Genomic DNA, 21,620 nt, shown 5'->3' with positions numbered 1-21,620 from the left:
CATCGTAATGGGAAGGAAGCAACTTGCAGGTCAGTAAAACCTGATTTCTAGCCATGGGCTGGGTCACCACCTGGTGACAGTTCAGAGCATTTCTGTGACCGATGGTTTGCTCCCAGGAGCTTTGGCTGCTGGTGGCCAGTTGTGCTGTGCTGCTGGAGAGGGCAGCACCGAGGGCATTAGTCACCACTCATCACCTCACCTCCTTGTTAAATGCCAAGGTGGCAATTTAAGGCAGAACATTTAAGTAGAGTTTATTTCAGTTTTAGCCTGTCCTGAAACAATACTAAACAGTGTCCAGGAATTGGGTTTGGTTACATGAGTGCATATTGAACAATTCCATGTGACTTCAGTGTGGGCAGAAAAACCCACTTTGAAATTTATTAAAAAAAAAAAAAAAAAACAACAACTTTTATTTGCTCCTCCGTTCTGACTCTCAAGAGATGGATTTCACGTGGTCTGGAGCTGTGCGTAAAGCTGCCGTGTGACACTTTGCGTGCATGTGAAATACATTTGAAAGTACTGGATGCAAGATCCAGCGTTTCCTTGCTCGTCATGGATGTGTGTGGGTTGTTATCTTTGGTGAAAATAGGCTCAAAGCATTTAGTTAGTGCAAGTGAGTGATGTACGCCAACAGTAGGGAAAACATGGGATCAGTCAGCCAATATTCACTCCTACTGTGGAGTTCTCCTCTCCGTGTTGCATATGGGATGAAGAGGTGGAGAGAGACATGGCTGAAAAAGCTGCAGTCCTTTGGAGTGAGCATTCAGGGAAGCTGTGCATAATCTGTTTTCCTGATACTGGGCCTGAATGTAAATTTAATGGACAAGGGTGGGAGGGAGGGTTTAAGCCATTAAGCCCTTTCTGAGCTGAACAGAAGAGCAAGGTGTGGTTGCCTTTTCTGACAGCTACCACTGAGAAGCGTGTACAGATTTCTGTTGCACTGCTGAACCTGTTCGGTCTCAGTGCCAGGTGTGGAGCCGTGTCCCTGAGAGTCGCTGGGCACTTGGGAAGACACAACTCTACTGACAGTTTGCTTGCCAAAAGGGGTTGAGAATGTGCTGGTACCTGTCAGGTGTTCGCCAGGATGAGCCTTGGGGCTCATAAAAGTCTCTTCTGAACGGCAGTCTTTCCTGACCAACAAGTGTTTTCTTGGCTTAGAGAACAGAATCTGCTTTCTTACGAATGCAGGACGTTATGCGTACCTCCTCAAAATGAGTCATCAAGAAAGCCTCTACAGGCATTATGAACTGGGGGGGAAGGACAGGGTGACTTTCTGCTTTCTCATCAGTTCGGGCCACAGTAAATAATCCAGAACTCCCAGTGGATTCACTGGCCTCCAAATGGTAGCACAGAAACATCAGGAGAGCTGAATCAGCTGCGATGGACGTGTTGCAATTTCATGACTTCCACTTGTTTTCTCTTGGAACATCCAGGGACAGTTTGACTGCTGGTGGCAGTTGGCTTGCTTTGCTTTTTTTAGCTGGGAGGGACACAGCTTCTCATACCGTGCAGGGCTGAGGAGAGCATGGCATTGGCAACGGCGCTGGGAGATCGAGCAGTTGTTCAGAAGCCGTACAGTTGGATTAGTGTAGGCCACAGGTGAAAGTTTGGCTGTCACAGCTCAGCTTTCACTTGCTGCTGCGTAGCAGTGATTGGCCTGCTCCAGGGAAGGTCCTGAGCCTAGCAAACAGCAGTACTGCAGCACCACAGCTCCTGGTGGGGTCTGGTTTGCAAGAATGGTCTTACACGAGAGCTAAAATCCTCTTCAGCAGCCTCTTCAAAACAGGGGCAGTCAGAACTTAACTTCCCTGTGTGGTTTGCTTGTTTTGCAGTAAACTCAGCATGAGCATTAACGTGTTAAACTGAAAAGAGGAACTGGTGGCAGCCAAAAGAGAGGAAGGATATGAGTTAAAAACAGTGAACTGTACCCCTGTCCCTCCTTCCACCCATGCCATCCAGCAGGGAACAGAAGCTGGTGCTATCCCAAGGTGTACCATGAATTTTCTCCAGAACTTCTGGCTTCCCCACATTTGATACAGAGCTTGTATTTCTTCTCAGAGAGCCGTATAGTTGGAAATAACTAATTTAATAATAGCTTCCAGATAAATAGGTGTAAACAGTTTCATACTTACCTGTAAAACCATGGACAGCGTGTTGCTCTCCTACAGGGAAATTCTGTTTTTCCCCCTTCCTCCTCTTCTCCCAGCTGGGTAGAGAGAGCACTTGTTTTTGAACTGTGATGTCTTTCTCCTCACCCATACGTCATTTGTTCTCTGTCTTCAAGGAGGTACTGCGTATAAGATGACTGCTTCCTTTTTTGCTTATTGGGTTAGTATTTTTTCTACTCAGTGGTGTTTTTACCAGTTTTTTCAGGCACTGGTATGTGTGGACAATCAGGGTGTCTTTAAGTGGTATCCATCCCTAGCTAGGTGTTGGAGCTTCAGGGGAGGAATCTGCAGTTTGACTGCAGCCATCAGGGAGAGAAGTAACAGCAAACCCTTCCTTAATGCAGCCATGGATTTGGGTTGCCGCCATGTTGTGGTGTGCTCATCCTTCCACTGGTGAAAATCCGCATGTGAAAGGAGGCTAGGGCAGAAAAAAGACCAATATGTATTCACAGCAGGTACTCTGTGTCTCCTGTTATCTAAATTCCGTGCAAGCAGTGAGCGCTGATACAGCTCCATGCCAGCTCTGAGACCACTTAAAGCAAAATAAACATCTTTGCAGCATGGTCTGATACATGCTCCCTTTAGAGTCGCAGGCACCTCCAATTAATCATGCTGCCTATGCAGGAAGAGGCTTTAAGAATCAGAGGACATTGCTAGACTTGATGGCCTGATGGAGAGGTGGGCAGCGACTCGACATTAAGGGTAAGTGGGCTGTGCTCCCAGCTGGGTGAGCAGTGGCAGCCGCTCCTTGCCTCTCCTCTCCTGCTAGGTGAGCAATGCCTTGTCTGTATGCTGCAAAATCACAAGCTTTAACGAGCAAAGCTCTTGATTCTGGCTTGCAGGATGTATTAGTGGTGTGGGGCAGCGCTCAGTGCTGTGCACACGTTTTTTGACTAAACAGCCTTCCCTCCTTTGTGAGGAAAGGCTTTTATACCGTAGCTCAGCTGGCAGTTCCCTGCCATAAATCTAGGGGCTGACCAAGCCAAATGACTTCTTGAAATGTTAATGAATGAGATGTGACCGGTACTCTTGAGTTGGAGTGTCTGTGTGGAGCATTCCTGGTCAGCAGAGGGGAATCACCTGCTCCCTGTTTCAAGTGTGGTCCTCATTTAGTGTCATCAGCCTCAGCTGTGCATCTTAATAACCACGTGTGCTTTTGGTTTTTGCTTTAATTCTGGTCACCTTGAGAAGGGTTGCATCTTTTAAGTATTGAAGCTTTAAAAATGGCACAAATTACACAAAATAAGTGAAGGACTAGAATCTGAGTAAGAAGATTTCAATAATAGAGCAAGTTAGGCTTTCCATTGAGTGCCAGCAGAGCACTTGGTGCTGCACAGAGCCCAGAGCCAAAGCCAGTCATTGCCCCAAGAAATGGGAGGTTAGGAGAGACAGATCCGATCCAGCACAGGGCTGCAGGGTGCTGGGGGGGCAGGGAGCCGAGCTGTGCAGCTTTATGGAGGCATGGCTGTGTTGGTGAACAAATGCAGAATGTGGGCTTGCTTACACTGCGAGCTGAAGAAAACACCTTTGTCCGAGGTTCTGTCAGTTCCGTGTTGGAGGGGGAGGAGACGGCTTGTTTGTTTATAAACAGAAAGGAAATAGTTGTGTTTAAAAATACCATTTTAGGAGTGAATTAATCTAGGGAGACTTAGTCCACTGCGCAGAGACATGAAATGTTTTCAGACCTTATTTTTCTTGAAAACTGAAAAAGATGATTCTGTAGTGTGTACAGATGCAGAGCTATGTGCCTGAACCAATATGTCAAACTGTCATGTGGGAGATTTGGTGAAAAACATCTTGTCCTAGGGGAATAATTTTAAACACTATATGTAGGTTTGCTGCCTCATAAGAGATCATTACTCAAATCTATTCCCTCTTATGGTAGCTTGGCCTCTGCTTAACGGGCTCGGAGCGAACAGAAGCCCATTAACGCATCCGTTAAGAGCGGTTATCGGGTGGTAGAGGGGAAGCTGATCTCTGATCAGGGAATATAGTGTTTTTGGCCAAACCATCTGATTTCGCCTTAACAAGATCAGTGGCAATCCAGGAGCTTTACGCCTGGCTGGTCATTGAGGGCGGCGGCGGCCGGGCCCACGCTGCGCTGGGTGGATGGGACTGTGGGCAGCGCCGAGCCGCGGCTGAGGCTTTGTCAGAGCCGGTGAGGAAGTGTAAGGGACAAGCCCTACGGCACGTGGCCGTTACAGGGATCTTCGCCTCCTGTTTGTCACTTTAATCTCGCAGCGACGCTGAAATGTAGAGTGGAACCCATTCCAAACCAGACCTTTACCAGACTGTAATTGCACACTCTTGCTCCCTGCTTGTCAGTGTCTCTTGTTTCTTTTGTTGTTGTTGGCTTTGGCAAAAATTAGAGAAATGACAGGAGCGGCACCTGAAGAGTAGCGTAAGCTCCTGTTGCCTGCGTAGCATCTGCAGTTGCCTTGGCTACTGGCCATACCTTCCTCGAGTAATCTCATTTCTCATGAGATGATGCACGTACTGCATTCTAGCATTGTAGGTGAACTCGCTCTTAATAGGATTAGCTTACCTAAAAGTCGGGACGCATCTGAGTTCGTAGCGTTCGGTGGGGTTGTCACAGTTAAGAGAATATGTTTATGTTTAAAAAATGCTGATGAAGATGCTGCCTGATGGAAGTGATGTTAGGAGCAGCTTAACGTGGGCTAAGGAAGGAGAGGGAGTGAGAAAGAATGGAAGTATGTGTACATGGTGTCTTCAAGACTGAGGAGAGTGTCAGGATCTAATCTCAGTAAAGGGAAATGTGTTATTCCTGTGCTGATATGAAAAACCTTTCTGCAGTGTTTGCACTGAGTTTTTTGGTTAAGAGCTGCTTGTCTCTCTCCCTGCACCTTCACTGTGGACTAGAGGTGCGTGTGACAGCAGCAAGGCTCCTTGTAGGGCTCCGCCATGTGTCCCTGACCGTTCCTTCATTAATACTTGGTAAACAAACAAACAGCAACCTTTTATTTGCTGAATGCATGCATGCCTTTGCAAAATAGAGCAGAACGAAAGAGCAGCTTCCTAAATGTATAAGGTCAGAGCGAGAGGGGAGAGGGGCATGGGGGAAGGCTGGGTGAGAGTCTTTTTACTGTGCTGTGTTTCTGTTTGTTTGTTTTAGGACTTGGAGATTGAAATGTGTTTGTGTGGGCAAAGCCTGTTTGAAAGCTTAATGTATAGCTTCTGCCCAAAAGTGAGCTTAATATTAGAAGTCAAAACTTTTAAAGTCACTTAGGAATGTGAAATTGTGTGCATGCATATGCCCCTGTAAAGCAGAGAAGCGTGGTATTTTTGTCATAACTGGTTGACACAATTCTTATACTTGATTTTGGGGGCTGTAACAGATGAATCTCGCAAAACTATTCAGAGAATACTTTGAAATATTTACCTCGAGCCTACAGTTTGAACTGCAGTAAACCAATTTGCTGCGATACCGGCAGAAAGCAGTCCTGTATGGGGTGTGAAAATGACCAGATTAATTAACTTCAATCTTCAAATGAATGTTTGCAAATATTTTTTTTTGCCATAGTCACCCAGCTCTTCCAGATGTTGTAGCTGGCTCTCGGAAATGCCTGTGCGCAAGCTGAGCTAATACTATTAATCAAAGCTCGTGTTAACTTTCGGGGCATTCAGTGATTATTGCAGGAATTTTCTCTGCTGTGAGCAGTTTTGCACAGTGGGCTGGGATGCATAGCTGTGGGGTTTTTTCTCCTTTTTATCTCCCTCTGAAGTACAGACCATGGGTTGTTGCTATGCACAGGATAATGAGGAGGATGAAATATTACAGTCAAGATAAAAGGAAGCAATTGTTTCCAGTGCTGGAAGTTTAAGCTCGATACTTGCAGTGACTGGCTGTAGGACTACTGTAACTTCTGTCCATTGCTCTGGGTGACAAGGAGTGTCACCCAAGGTGGGGAGTGGGTGCAGCTAGGCGAGTTTTGCTCCCCTTTGGACTGACGGAGCCGCCAACAACAAGAACATGTAGGAAAATGCTCTAGAAGAGAAGGACTGTAGACAGAGGAGTTGAAATAAATAAGAAATGGAACAAGGAGGTAATTTATGATGGTGGATTTAACAGCCACCATTGCATAAAGGAATCGTGGAGGCTGCTACTACCAGGACTCGTCCTTATCAGAGCTTTTTGCTGGGTGGATACAGCGATGGCTGAGCTGTTTCCAGAATCCTTTCAGTCTTTGGGCACTTTACTGCTTTGGGTTTTATTTATCCCTTCCATGTGAACGTGGTGTACACTGTTATAGATTTCATCTCTACTTCGACATTTGTCAGCAAAATTAACCATTTTCAAGTGGCACACACTGTCCTGCGATCATGGAATCACAGAGTGCCTTAAGGAGGGGACCATAGACATCACCCAGTTCCAACCCCCCGCCATGGGCTGGGTGCCCCCCACTAGCTCAGGCTGCCCAGGGCCCCATCCAGCCTGGCCCTGAGCGCCTCTGGGCAGTTGTAGCAGCATCTGTCCTGGCTTTTGTCATATCACATCCTTCAGCCTGGAGAGGAAGTCTCCACCCATACCATCTCTAGGGCTTTGGCATGTAAGGGTAGCTCTCACTATAAGGGTAGCTCTCACTATAAGGATATTGCTTTTAATAATAAAGCTTTCAGCTTTCTAGTGGTAGTTGCTAATAGAGGCAGTTGTGCAAATTATGTTTGAACGTAATTTGTTTAAAAATTCCTTGCATTCAATTAGGTGTACTTCATGACTGACAGTGATTTATCTGAAACTTGGCAACTGCGAGGCAATGAAGTGATGACACCATCTTGCTTTATCCGACTAATTTTAACCCCCTAAATCCCATCGGTCTCAGCTAACACCCCTCAGGAGCTTGTGCACTGCATAAAGCGGGTGCTGTGACATTGCTGGTTTGAATGAGGCATAGAAGCAGCGAGGAAGGCTGGAGAAACAGATCTGCTGGGAGAATGCACTGTTTTGGGCAAGCATCAGGCAGTTCTGGTGCTTAAGAACATGATTCTCATCAGGTGGATCAGAGCAGCTTTCATTTTTTAATGCAGAGGGTTTCTTCAGAAAAGCGTCATAGCTTTGCCAAGACAGAAGTGGTGGAAAAAAATAATCTGGTGGGAATGTTTTACACCAGGTTGGCTTTGAGCCTTCCTGCAAGCCCTCATTGTCTTCCTTTTTATTTTGGATTTGAGTGCGTCGTTTTCCACACTCTTAACAACAGACCAAGACAACGTGAGCCCTTACACAGTGATGCTGAGCTAGGTGCCATGTGGGGACATTGGCAATATAATTGACTGATTTACAAGTAAATAAGCATCTCTCTTACTCCTTGGGTGCTTTTAGTGTAAGAACTGCCTCACTTGGTTATTGGCTGCGGAGCTGGTGCTCTCTGGGTGCTGCTGGTGTCTGGGTAAGGCATGGTGCCTGCTCTGGGGATGCGCTTTCTCTGCCATTGCAGTCGGTGTCCCTGTGCTCCCAGCTGAAGGGCTGTTCTCTTGAATCCTACAGTAAACGCTCGTTGCTAAACCACCGCCGATATCCTTGGGCCTCCTGTGACAGCAGTTTGCAAGTAGCACTCTTTCCTCTTTTTTCTGCAGCAGAGGAAGAAAGCTGCTGTCACAAAGACTAATCTCAAGGCGCTGGCTTTTCCTGTACCGAGACCAGCATGTCCTGTACGTTCAGAGAGACCTAAGAATAAAAAAATACCGGGTACTGTGCATTGCAAGCGTTCTGAACAGCTACAAATGAGAAGAACGTTTCCCTTTCTCAATTCCCATCAGTATTTATTTAGGAGTTGTTTTGTGTTTTGTTTTGGTTTGGTTTGTTTTTTTTTCCTTGGTGTTCTCCCTGAAGTGGCATCCCAATCACAGCCTGGGATTCGCTCATCTCTGCTAACGCAGCCGTTAACAACGTACCAGGGAGTCCTCACCCTGCGCAGGGCCGCAGTGCCCGCAGGACGCGAGCGCACCAGCTCCGCAGCCGTGTGTCAGCGGTGTGTGAAGGGCCGCGGCTGGAGCGCTGCCCCGGGGAGGTGGGGATGTTGTTGTTCTGCCAGAGAGGCAGCAGCAGGAGGTGCGGGGAGGGGGAGGCTTGGGGTGTGAGGAGGGAGAAGGAAAGAAGAGCAGAAGTCGGCGTCTGAGCAAAGGATGCGCTGAGGCCGTCTTTGGAATCGTGCGCTTGGTTGTGACGTGGGGAGCTGCTCGTGGTCCTGTGCTGCTGGTTGGTACCGTGCATTTATCACAACTGACAAAAAAGTCCAAAGCCAACTCCAGGACATGGAGCTTAGAAAACGCCTTTGAGCTGGTTTTTGTTACAGCAGTCACTGAGAATATTCTGCAGAAATGTGAACCTCGAATGCCGCTGTGCTGAGCTGAGGTGTGTAACACAGCTTTGCAGCTCGTTCCTCTGTAGGGTGCTATGATACCCTTCTGAATAAGAACATTTCTGACATCCTATAATTGAGTACTTAAAGTAATTTCCAGTTGAAATCAAGGACTTCCAGACTAGTTTAAGATTATCTCTTAAAGGTGAATGTGATATCGGTATGATGGAGTACCAGAGCTATGGGATTCCTGTCCTGTATCTGGTGTGGCGACATGTGAAGTGGAACAGCTATGGCTCACCCTACATGTGCAGTAAAGCCACACTGCTTAGGTCTGGGGAGCTCTGGAAGGGTGATACGAAGAAAAGTCTTCCCTGGGTAATGAGGTTAAATGTTCACAGACGTTTATTGGTGTATGTGCTGTATTCCAGCATCATCTTCACCCCAGCAGGATTCTCTGGGTCTATCAGAGCAGAGCTGTGGGGCCTGTTTGTGCTGGTCGTAACTCTTCATCCCCTGGGTGAACATGAATGCAGTGGTGAAATAGAGAAAATGCAGTCTGCCTGTCAGGACGCTGTCTCTGGCCCCGACTCGGGCTGTTGCTCTGTTTACTGGCAGCATTTGGTCCCACAGAAGCCCTCCTCGCATGGCCTGCTGGCATGGCTCAGACATCCCAAGAGCAGCCGAGGTGCTCCTGGGACTGTTATCAAGACTGTTATCAAGAGCATTTTCTTTTGCCATCACGCTGGTGTGTCCTGGAAGGAGGGAGCAGGCTGCGCTGTGCCACCCAGCCGCCAGCTGCAGTCGTGGCATGTCCCGCTCAGAGGGCCGTGGGAAGGACCTGAAGTTTGGGGTTTTTTGGTTTGTATTGTGTGTTACGATTTGACTGAGAGCAGTGGAGGAGAAATAAAGAGTAGATAGATTTCAGCGAGGAAGAGGGTGCTGTCATGGTATTCCGCTAAAAGAGGTGAGCAGGGAATCCTGTTCTGTAGGAGATGGAGATGAACGACTTGGGGCAGGTGGCACACGGGGACTGGGGGCTCCGGGCTGTGCAATAGAACTTGCATAGCTAGCTCTGCAAATCCAGAGCGTTCGGGCACACTGAACGCTCGCTTTAACTGGTGCATGCCAAGCAGAGACGTCGGGCAAGGAATCCAGGGGGGACGCGGCGCGGGGAGGGGCAGGGAGCGGGGAGCGCGGCCGCCCCGCTTGCCTGGGGACGCCGTGGCTGTGTGCCGTGAGCGCTGGCGCGTCGCACTGCGCGGTTCTCATAACGCTCTCTCTGTGAACCCTTTCTAGCCCACGACCTTCCCCCGAGCAAGACGTCGGCCGCGGCGCAGACTGGCAGCCACTTGCAGTGCCTCTCGGTGCACTGCACGGACGACGTGGGCGAGGCGAAGGGCCGGACTGCGGTGCCGACATGGAGGTCCCTGCACTCGGACATCTCCAACAGATTTGGGACTTTTGTGGCCGCCCTGACTTGAACAAAAGAAATTATTTTTTTTCTCTTTTTAATTTCAAAGGGCCGCTACTGCTAGGTGGACTATTTTTCTAGGTTGGTACCTGCTTAGTGGCATATGGACTGGAAAGGGTTAATTTAAAGTAAACCTCAACTTTTTTTTAATCTTCTGCCACAGTATGTTACCAGTGTTAACCCTTCTGCAGTTAGCACACTTTTGCTTAAGATTTTCCTGCTAGACCACTTTTTCCCATTATTCTGTAATCTTGGCATACATTTATAGATGAAGCCTTTTCCTTTTTCATCTCAGCGTATGTCCAAGTCACGTATGTCATAATAAGACAAAGATGCTACTTCTCCTCCTCCTCCTTTTCTTCTTCATGGCTTTTTTTTTTTTTTTTTCCCCTTGTTTTGTTTTGTTTTGCTTTGCTCAGTGCTTATTACGATGGTTAATCCTGAAGAACAGCAGTTCAGGAATAAACACCGGTTAAATGAAATTGTCATCATTATGTTATGTATTGACACCCAGCTTTTGCCAGTCACATACAAACCAAACGATGAATGCTCTCTCCAACGTTCAGGCAGCGATCCTTTCCTCAGAAAATTAAGGCTTGTTATGAATAATGCTCAACCTGCACCTCCCTCCCTCGTTTGCTCCCCATCTCTCTGTGAGGCGAGGACAGGGGTTTGTTTGTTTGCCTTTGTGAAACACAGATACGAAGCTCTGTCATGACCGGGCTGGTTCAGGCATGGCCTGGGAAGGTACACAGAAGATTCCCTAAATAGCTCTAACAGGAAGTTTACCTAATAACGAATAGTCATTATCTGCTCCACCAAACACCCAGGTTGCAGCAGCGTTTTCTTCCTCTGCCTCTCACTTTAAGGAGCAAGGGGTGCGCGTGCTCGTCAGCGTGGTGTGCAGCCTTATGCGTTCCTGGTGGTGTTCCGGGAGCTGTCATTTTATTTTATAACTGCTGGAGAAAATAACAATCCCCCAAAGGCACCGAGCCCCTTCTGCATTGCTCATAGCCTGCAGAGCAGCGTCCCGACCCCACGAGCGTGCTCAGCTGCAGTGCCCTCTGCGAGGTTGGGGCTGGGCCCAGCATCCAGCTGGTGTTTCCAAAGCCACTGCGAGGCTGCACTGTAGCACAGCTCCCATTTTCCCTCTGTTGTAGCTGAAGAAAGATGCTGTTGATCAGAGGTGTGATGCTCTTGTCCGTGGGGGCCACCCTAGCTCCCGTGGCAGCTGTTTCGTTGTGGTCACAGCAGGTGGGTGGTGGGAGACAGCCTGCACCAAGGGGCTGTGTGCTCAAGGTCAGCGTTTCCTGATCTGCCAGCACGGGGAGACCCCAGGTTAGACCCTTCCAAACTTAGTCTGGGCTCCGTTTTTGCCATGCATGTGAAGAACGCTGTTATTAGATGAACACAATAAAAGGAAAACCACGCTTTCCTGGTCTTGGTAGATAATACTCGTTGGAGAAGAAAGCTGGAAGCAAACCAGATAAAAGCACAAATGACACGATGATCTGACACTGCTGTGGTTTTACGTAAGGCTGTCTATTATTTGCATATCCTCTGTTTACAAGGAGTGTGAGCAGTCCCACCCTTGCTCAGGCCAGCCTGGCTTCCTCTGCTCCCCGAAGCTCGGTAACGTCGCCAGGGAGTTACGTTTTTGCTATGAAATAAGAGTCGGCCTCTCTAGGGTTATTTATTACTTCTCTCATGAATTCACAAAATGTGTCCCTTCTCAGGGGATGGAATTTGAAGACTGCTTTGTATTTTTAGATGATTGTGCTGGGCCTTTAATTATTTTGAAGTCTGGTTCTCAGTAGACATCAGTGGGGAGGGAATTCTGCCTACAATGCTAATGGCCACAGCACTGTCTGAAGTTCTCACTCTTGATCATATACGGCTTCAGAATGATTCACAGTGTTTTAGAAGGCAGGATTTCTCTCTTGTTATTTGAATGTGCTCTTATTAACCATGCATGGATTGATTTCCCGTTATGGTTGTGGTCAGTGACTTGACTTTGGAAAAAATGGAGGGTTTGGGACCTTGATTTTTAATATTACTTTTCATTGAAGCTGGAGCTGTCCCTAGGGTGAGGATTTTTGCCTATCCTGAAGGAATTGACTGGAGCCACCTCACACCCACTTGGTTTGGAACAAAAAGATGTGATATTTTGTACCTTTTACAGGTGGATGCTACTGAAAGTTTGGAGCTTTGCCCTGGGCCTGCAATAAAATATCACTGTCCCCTCTAAAATATCTCCAGGTAGAGTAACAGTGATCAGTGGCCACTCTGGAAGATGTTTCTTTGCCGGTGATTTGTTAAGTCCCAGTTCACCAAAATATGTGTTTAACTTTAAATGCAGTCTAGCTAAGCACTTAAGGATATGCTGATCTGAGTGGGACTGCTGTATGCAGTGAAGCGTGGGGTGAGTGCTTCGGTGGATTAGGGCCTCAGTTCTCATCTTTTCATTTCGGCTTGTACTTGTTCAAGCTAGGTGTGTCTTGGAATGAACCCAGCAAAGCACATGCCTGGACATAGGATACTGTCTTTCAGCACTTACAGCTGAAAATTTAGGAAGAGTTCATGGTCTGATGGCATTCCTGTACCATCGCTCAGGCCTGATGGCTTGCTTCTTTGTTTTGAGTTTTTCCTGCTGCATTCAGGAGAACAGGTTTTTCAGGCTTCCTCGGGTCAGGGATGCACACCCTGTGCTACCAGGAAGAGCCCTTTCAGTGAATGCTGGATCAAACGCTTCAAATGTCTTTTAAAGAGAAATCCTCCTGTAAGCAGAAATGCATTGATTCCATTGGTCTTCAGCATCCTTCCTTTCTGGTTTGCTCTCTGCAGCTCTCCTTCTATCCTGGAGTTGTTCTCATTCCCTGGGGACTTATTTTTCCACTTGCTTGTAGGAATATAAATTGGAAACGAGCCCATAAAAACAGCAGAATTCTGAGTGTTTTAAATCACAAGCAATGAGGAGAGGATGGGGTCCCTGCACCGGGGCCGTTCCATCAGCCCGCCCGCTGCGTGCTGGGGCTGTGCAGGGAGCTGCAAGAGGATAGGATTTGTAGGTAGCGAGGAGTTAGGAAGAGTGGTCGGCCTTCCTCTGGGCCTCACTGTCCGTATTGTTTTGCTAAATACTGTGGTTACGTGCAGTCCTTTTCCTAGGCTTCTATACTTCCAGTCTTGCTAGATTCAAGTGACATTACCGACAGAGCAAAAGGAGAAGGTGGCAGCTCTACTGGGGCAGCTGTCAGCAGTGCCCGTGCTGGTGTGTGCTTCTATGGTTTTGCTTCTTGCCAAAGATCAGAACAGAAACGGTACAACAGGACAAGGATAATTCCTTGCCCATAGCCTGGTGTGTTTGGTACAGACAGCACACGCTGGAGCTCTGTCACAAAGCTTGTTTTGCCTGTGGTAATTTTACTGTTCTCATTTTCTCCATTAATTTGACACTGAATGCACTCTTTTTTTTTTTTTCTTTTAACATATATAAAATATCAGCATAGCTAAAATAATGGCCTCATATTTAAGAGGGCTGCTCTGAAAGTAATGCCTCCAGTTTTATAATGTTGGCCCATGCTATCAGAAGTGAATGTTGGTGGTAGGGCAGGAGAAGTTGAACCTTCCCACCAATATCCCGTTAATTCTGTTGCCGTGTGACAGATGGCAGCAGAGGGGCAGTCTGACAAATGACGTCTGACATGGAAGTGCATATAAAGCAAAGGTGTGGGATGGAATTCCTCCATGAGGAAAAAATGGCCCCCAGTTGACATTCATAGACGCTTGCTGAACATTGATGGAGGCCCAGCAGTGGATGTGAGCACAGTGAGGGGTGGGTGGTGAGTTTCAGCTGTGCCGGGTGGTCACCTCCACTGGTGATGAGATGTTGATGAGCGTAGCATGCAGCTTGTTCATCGCTAGCAAATGCATACAGCAAATGGTGGTGCCCATGTTGAAAAATAGCATTTTGAAGTTGAGAATTTGCTCCATCAGACAGTGTTATTGTACTCTTTGTATCTGTTGTAGTTTCCATGGGAATAAATAGGAGGCGTTACTTTCAGAGCAGCCTTTGTATTCCGGGAAATCTTTCCTGCCTTGCCTGTCATCTTCAGTTCTCGCACAGACCCGTGCTGTAGGAGCTGCTTGAGGTGGGAGGTTGGCAGCTGCCCGTCATCTGGTTCTGGGCCTTGGAGGCTCCACTTCCTCCTGGCCCTGTTTGCTGATCCTTTTTGGTGTATGTCAAAAGAAAATCTGTACTTAAAGCATAGTTGCAAATTGAGAAATACATCTTTTGCATTTAAATTGTGAGGCGTGATATCTTTTTGCCCCCAAAAAAGGAACAGAATAGGCCTCATTTGTCAAATACTCCCAAGAATTTTCTCCAGACCATTTTTTCATGGGGTTAATAGTTCTCTGCTATTCTAGTTCAGTTGTTAGAGCCTCAGCGAGAGAGGGTTTAGGCTCATTTTTGTTTCGTTCCGGGGAATTTCATCAAAAAGGTCAGGTTCTCATTGTGTGGTTTGAGTGGAAAGGGATGAACGCCGAAGCCATGTCATCCGGGTCATTCTGAGGGCCTTTCTCAGACTCTACTTTCACATGTGGTCACTCTGAGGCTGGTTGGCCCTTCCGAAGCAGGAAATCAATCCGACAGCTTCCAGGCACCACCAGCAAGGCCAAATGTGGGCACCTTTCCTCAAGAAGGGAGACGTGGTGTGACCACAGGTCATGGGAGGCTGAAGCATGGCGCGTTGGCTCCGCTGTTGGGAGGGAGGGAGGAGGGGGGTGGCGGGTGGGGAAAGCAGACAAAAAAAACCCAACAACCCAGTACTGGTACATTTTGATTATTATTTTGAAGCTGCAGTGTGAGGTTTTCTCAAATACTGGATTCACAGCTGTTCGATGGATGGTGTATAAGAGCATAACCCATTTTTATAGAATTGTTTCCCCTTTATTGCTTAAGGCTAATGGAGGAAATAGTCTAATTTTGTCTTAGAAATTCTCTATTAAAATTGTTGGTTTGAGTCCATCCGCTCATAGATTCTGACTGATGAAACTGCAGGCTGTGATTTCCGGCAGTTATAACTTTATCACTATTCACTACCCAAGAATATTACAGCTTTAAAACAGCCTTAAGCAAAAGGATGTGATTTCTTTGTACTGAATTTGGTTCACGGAAAAGAAAAAAAAAAAAATTCAAAACACTGGTAATCCGTACTGCATAGCAAACTCTTCTGAAAGATGTTATTGCACATGTAAAATATGAAAACTTGACTCTGCTGTGTGTTAGGCAATCCTGTACTCTTCTTTTCTTTTTTTCTTTTCTTTTTTTTTTTTTTTGGGATTCTTGTTAAATTCATTTCTTAAATGCTTGGTTGGAAGACTGTGACAATAGCTCATGAAATTGAGTGTTATTTTTCATTCTTTTTTTTTTTAAATATGTAAAGTGCAGTCTTCTGTATTCATGCATATTGTACATATCTGTATATGTTTTACTGAGCAACTAAATAACAATAAATATGATGTTAATGGTGGCTATTGTATATGTCATGCCATGTTTTTTTAATTTTTGCAGCAAGTCCTTTTTCCCCTAGGAGGCGAAGAATGGAAATGATGCTGTTCACACGTAGGTAAACCCTGGGCCTCGTGATGGTTGGGACTGGGAGATCCTCTCTTGGAGGACTGGCTTCCATCACTGGTACGGCTTCACCCAGAGCCAGGTTACTGCAGCAAGGTGCGGTTTTCTTAAGAGTCATAGACTGCTTTGGGTTGGAAGGGACCTTTAAGATCATCTAGTTCCAACCCCCTGCTGTAGGCAGGGACCCCTCCCACTAGAGCAGGTTGCTCTGAGCCCCATCCAGCCTGGCCTTGAACCTCCAGGGAGGGGGCATCCGTTGTCCTAGTGTTTCCTAGGCTTTGCTGACTCTGTTTTTGCATGTATTGAAACTTCTTCCCTCTCTGTGTCAGCCGGGCGCTGAATCCTTAACAGAACTTCTTCGGGCAAGATTTTGAGCTAAATTCAGTGAGTAAAAAGTAAACAGGCAAGAGCTCTTACTGAGAGTCTAAAAATCCCTTCATCTCTCAGTTATTCAGATTTCAGACTCTTAATCCTTTTATATTCCTGCGAGTTTTTCAAGGAATCCTTCAGGATTCCATCAGGAAAAACGTCTTACGAGAAAGCAGTAACCTGAGCAGCCAGGCAATGTCGGAACACGTTTCTGAACTGAAGGAACAGCCTTGCTTATCTTCCACGTTCAGAGGAAACAGAAGAGATGTTCAGCTTCATGTGGTTGTTGTTTTTCCGTTCTAACGTCGCGTTCAGCGTGAGCTGAGATGCAGAAAGCTGTGCAGCGCTGCAGCACGGAGCTGTGTGTTTTGCTGTGTGTTTTGCTGTGTGTTTTGCTGTGCGATGGAACGAGGAGCTGACGCGTCTCCCACAGCCTGTGTGCAGGTCCCGTGCCTTCGCAGCTCTGCTTTATGCTGAATTAGGTCTCTGCTAACTCACACGTAATGCATCAGAATGCAAACAGGCTGTGTTCCATGCGATCCCTCTGCGTTCTTCTGCAACGCTGAAAGCACAAACGGAAAAACAGAAGTCACCCATTTCAAGTCACTTAGGGGAGAAAGCTTCACTTCACGTTCAACCCATGCACTTCATATTCTTGGAGGGGCAGAGCAACGTGTGAAAGAGAGGTGTAATCCATTTCACAGCTTTTCGCTCCTTGCCATGCATGTAGTGTGCATGATTTTCCCAACTTTTCAGCTCAAAACCAACGCCTGTAAGTTTCATTGACATTTTTTTGGGGGGGAGGTTATTAGTGGTTTGTAAGTTTGGGCTTCTCTTAATCTTGAGAGAGGAACCAGAGAGAGGAGCCGGCCTTCCTGGTGTCCTTTGGTGTGGTTGGAGTCCCCGTGAGACCGGACGCATGGCTTAGGTCACAGGGAGCATCTGTTCCTACCCCTGGCTCCACCCCAGTCCTTCCCTTCTGGAAGAGACGTTTCTGTGACGGTTACTCCACTCTGCTCAGATGGTTGTGCTCCTCTCTTGAGTTCTGTTAGCCACTGGGTTCACGCAGCCCCTTGTCCATGTTGGTGGCTGTCCCTGGCGCTGGGGACCGGAGCAGCTCGCTGCTCACTGTGCACTAATGGATGGGCACACAGTCGCTGATCCAATTCCTGCACTCTGTGCCAGCCATACGCATTGGCAGCTTGTGCCGTGACCTCTGCGGATGCTGTCGAGGTGCTCTGTGCCGAGGTGAGGTCCTCCTCTGTGTCAGTGTTAGGCAGGGACTGCAGTTCGTTCAGTGCAGAAAGGCAACTGTTTGGTTGGGGGGTGTTCGTAGTCCGTGCTCCCCGAGTTGTTGTTCCTTGTGCTGAGAGCTGAAGTCTGGCTGTGGCGTGTCTCCTTTCCCAAGCCATTTAACTGATTTAATTACGTCCTTTGAGTTATTTTCTGCATGAGGCTTTGGGATTCTCGTCACGGAGGAGACCCCATAAATATGCATTGTATGTTCTGCAGTCAGGGATCCGTCCGGAGCGCAGCTGGATCCAGTGTGCTGTGATCTGCCCGCCCCTCTGTCACCTGCATGCTGCGGGGCCGGGGCTGGGGGGTGGGAGGGGGCTGCCGTGGCCATAAGGAACTGAAAGCTGTCAGCTGAAGGAGCTCTTGTGTGTAAATGCTGGCAGCTTTGGGCACGCACATATCTGATCTGGAGCGGATGCGGTGCGGGGATGTGCACTTCGGTCATCTTTGGGGATCTGGTGCAGGATTGCACCCTGTTCCCTAATTCCCAAAGCTCTGACCAGCACTGTGAAAACTGAGAAAGTGCCGAGGTGCCTCAACGTTGCAGTTTAGCACCAAAACCCAAATCGCCAGCCAACAACCCCAGCCTCTATCTCTGCTGGGAGTGGGACCGCAGGCACACTGAGCTGTGTTGTGTGCAGCTGTGGCTCGTGGATGTCACCACCTGTGAAACCAGCTCAGGGAAACACATGAGCTCTGGCCAATGGTGTGCTTTTAGTAGTGAATGTTACCGGCTCACAGACATGCATCCCTGGAGGTGCCCCAGGCCATGGATGGGCCCTGGGCAGCCTGCGCTGGTGGGGGGCACCCAGCCCACGGCAGGGTTGGAGCTGGGTGGGCTTTAAGGTCCCCTCCAACCTCAGCCATTCTGTGATTCTATGAAGCTGTTGAAGTGGCAGTCTGTATTTCATGTTGATATAGGCCGGATTTCGGATGTCAGTGTTAGTGCATTAATTTCAGCCTCCCTGAAGGATGCTGAAAACGGTGTTAGGAGGGCCCGTGTCCCGCTGGAACCCTGAAGAGTTCGTAGCGCATTGGGGTTAACTGGCAGAGAACCTTCAGCGCTGAGCTTCGGAGGTGGGAACTTCTCTCGATTTCTTTTTATCCTCTGTGAAATGCCCCTCTCTCCCTTCCCCCTTTCTTCCCCTCACCCCTTTTCTCTTTATAAAGCTGGAATTCTTCCAGACTCTGCTCTGGGCTCGCAAGAAAACTTTACTGTGTAAATTTGCTCTTTGTGTTGGGAGCCCTTTGTTTAAACAGCATTGTGAGCTTGCTGGGGAGGGATGGAAAGAGGGGGAGCTGGGAGGAAGAATTTGAAAAGCCCTGACCCCTGATGAATAAAATCCAGCACATTAACACATTCTTCAATAAATTCATGATTGCAGATAAGGTGGGAGTCCCCAGGGCCGGGCTTTTCATTAACCCCCTGCTGGCTAACCCAAACAGACCGCGGGTTTTGTTAGCCACCAGGACAAGCAGAGCCCTTTTGTGGCGGAGGGGCCGAGCGTGCGTGGGGAGATCTCCTATAGGAAGCCAGGTTACAAAATGGGACTCTATTTCAGAACAAACTCCTTTTGGTTAGTTTGATGAGATTACAGAAGGGAAAAGGCTTTAACAAGGGGCTTATTGAAGCTAAGTAACTGTTCTGAATACAGTGAGGACCAGGGCAGAAAACATATGATTCTCAGTAAATAGGAGCCCCTCCAGTACGGCTGGGCGCGCTGCGGGTGTGGGGAACCCGGGGGGACCTGGCAGCGGCATCTCGTGTGCGCATCGGGCTTTGAACCCCGGCTCATCCTTCTGGTGTCTGAGGGGAAGGAATGCTTAAAAATGCTTTGCTTCGGGGAGAGGTGTCTCCCAAAGGCCTCCCCCCGCCATGGGGAATGTCCTCTGGGTCGTTTATTGGACCATTTTCGCTTGCTTCAAAAGGGTCTGAGTTCGGCGGTGCTCCCAAGTCTCAATGTGCCACGCAACTCCGAAGCCAACAGCTTCTCTCCCAACAGCACTGCGAGCAAATGCAGTAGGGGCTGCCTTCAGTCTGCTTTAAACTGTTTGAACGTTCACAGTTCAAGGATAAGGATAGAGAGGCACGTACCGTAATTGTAATTAAACCAGATGATTGCAGTGCAGGAGCGCCCAGGTCCCTCTTGGCCCTGCCCAGCAGTGGCAGTGCCCCCGGTGTGGGCCTGGTGCTCGGCCTGGAATGACCCCGCGTTGTGCCAACAGCCTCCAGAATGTGTTTGCCTTGCACACCCGATGCACCTTATCAGCGCTGTGCTCACAAGGAAGGGCAGCCTGCTGTGCTGAAAGGTGACTGCTGCTCCAGTGCAACGTAATGTTTTACCATTGCTCCATGTCGCTGGAAGAGGAAGAAGTCTAAGATCCTGCTCATGTCCTTCGGGCAGGGGGAAGCAATGGGCTCAGGCCCTGCAAGTCGCTGCCCTGTGCCAGGCCTGGGGGCTCAGGAGCACGGTGTGACCAGGGAGCGGCACAGGTAGCACAACAGCTCGGGCATCTCATCTCAATCCGAGCTGCTCAGCGATGTCCCTTTCTCCATGATTTACAGGGTAAGGACCAGGCTGGGGGCCACGAGGGGCCGGCTTGCGCCCGCGGTGCTTTGAAAGATGTTTGTGTTCAGTGGGCTGATGCGTATCGAATGCAAGCCAGCTCCCACTGCCGGCTCTGCCAGCCCCGTGGTGCTGCCTTTTGACGGATAGAGCCCCCCCCCCCCGAATTTCTGATTTCACACTGATGCACAAACATTCTTTGGCAACTTGAGCCCATTGTGTTACAGCAGTTAAATTCCTTAAGCATGTGCCCCTGAGAACGCAGTGGTGATATTTATGGCAGAAATATCGGTGTGGTAATAGCACTGTGGGTATCTGGCCGTGGCCGCGGCTGCACACAGTCCCGCAAGACTTTGAGATGGCAACAAAGCACCTTCAGGCTGCGGATTGGCCACACCATGAGCAGCACAGGGCTGAGGAAGTGCTGCAGGTCCCAAAGTGCTCCGATGGCCGCCCCTGCCCGCAGCACCACTCCCAGCTGCACAACCGTGTGTTCCAATGAGGAGTTCTTGTCCCGTGTGTGTGCAGCAAAGCAACACTTGCATGGCCCAGAGATACTCCAGTGTCCTGCTTGCAGCATGCTGTAGGGCTTGGCAGCTAGATTCGAGAATGCCCACTGTGTCCAGCAGCAGCCTGAGGAAGAAAGGTCCCAGGAAGGGAAGCAGCTTTGGCAAATGCAGGGATTTAATTGTTCTTTGCTAAGTGGGAGAGCTGGAGCAGGGCAGCGTTGCTGGGATCTGCAACAATTCTGCGTCTGATCCGCAAGCCTTTGCTTCAGAAACTGCGTGATGTAGTCACTTGTGAGTTAAGATCTAGTTTCAAATGTCTGAAGTTATTATTGATGCTTGAAAAGGTTACATCTGCAACTCATTTTCTATGTCATTGACGTTCTTTTCTGACAAATAATTTCAGAAATATGCAGCAAAATGTTTTGGCCTACAAATGCTGGAGCTCACCAAGTGTGCAGACCACATCTTTACACATTTTGTAAGAAAAAACTTAACTCCTCATGTGCTCTCATGGCTCTGTGTGCCGCAGCACAAAGCACAGGCTGCCGGCAGCCCTCCTGCTCAGCCCATCCCCGTCAGTGGTGGGAGGCACAGGGGCCCCAACCCCACTGGTGGCCAGAGCCCAGCGTCCTGCAGCCTGTGGCAACAGTGCCCTGAGCTGGCACATCCCTCACGGCATGATGAAAACCCAAGGGAATAAAGCAGGTAGGTGACATGTCACCTCTTCTGTTCTAGAGCAACTTGTTTTGGGAAAGGAGTACTCTTGGGCGGCAGTTCTCAGTAGGTTTGTTAACATCCAGGCTTCACAGTGCAGGTGTTGCCTTGAATAGTTCTGGGCATCATGGAAGCAACAAAGCGTGCTGCCTCATTGTAGAGCCCAAAGGAGATGTGGGGTGCATGGTCGCTCCATGGGGCCAGACTGCTTCTGAGGGGCCCTGGCTGAGGAGCAGAGCCCACCCATGCTCTGTGCATGGTCCCAGGACCCACCTATGCTCTGTGCATGGTCCCAGCACCCACTCATGCGGGCCTTGGCCGCCCGCCCTACTGCAGGGATCACTGGAGTGCTCCTGGCAGCCCTACAGCTGTAGAGGGAAGTGCTTTCCCTGGGCTTTGCAGCTGCTGTCACAACGTGGTAATGATTTCAGGGAGACACAATCCAGATTGTTTGAATGAGAAAGCAGCAAGTGACCTTGGCTTTCTGGTTAATGCCCAGGTGTATGAAGGGGAAATAATAGAGAGTTGCCTCCTAGGAATCATCATCAAAGCCAAGCATCATTCAAGTAAT

General features: G+C 48.5%; 1 protein-coding gene across 1 annotated transcript in view; it reads left to right on the top strand.

The window, feature by feature from the left end:
• MN1 (MN1 proto-oncogene, transcriptional regulator) overlaps window positions 1-14,736 on the top strand; it is a 36,623-nt gene extending 21,887 nt beyond the window's left edge. Inside the window, exon 2 of the mRNA XM_021412473.1 lies at window positions 9,785-14,736. Within this exon, the coding sequence (XP_021268148.1) occupies window positions 9,785-9,969 (185 nt within the window). The 3' untranslated portion in view covers window positions 9,970-14,736. The remainder of the gene's footprint in view (window positions 1-9,784) is intronic.

The sequence above is a fragment of the Numida meleagris genome, chromosome 14 (assembly GCF_002078875.1).
Source record: "Numida meleagris isolate 19003 breed g44 Domestic line chromosome 14, NumMel1.0, whole genome shotgun sequence".
NCBI lineage: Eukaryota > Metazoa > Chordata > Aves > Galliformes > Numididae > Numida > Numida meleagris.
Note: the sequence above shows the minus strand (reverse complement) of the source record. Positions and strands in the feature narration are given on the sequence as shown.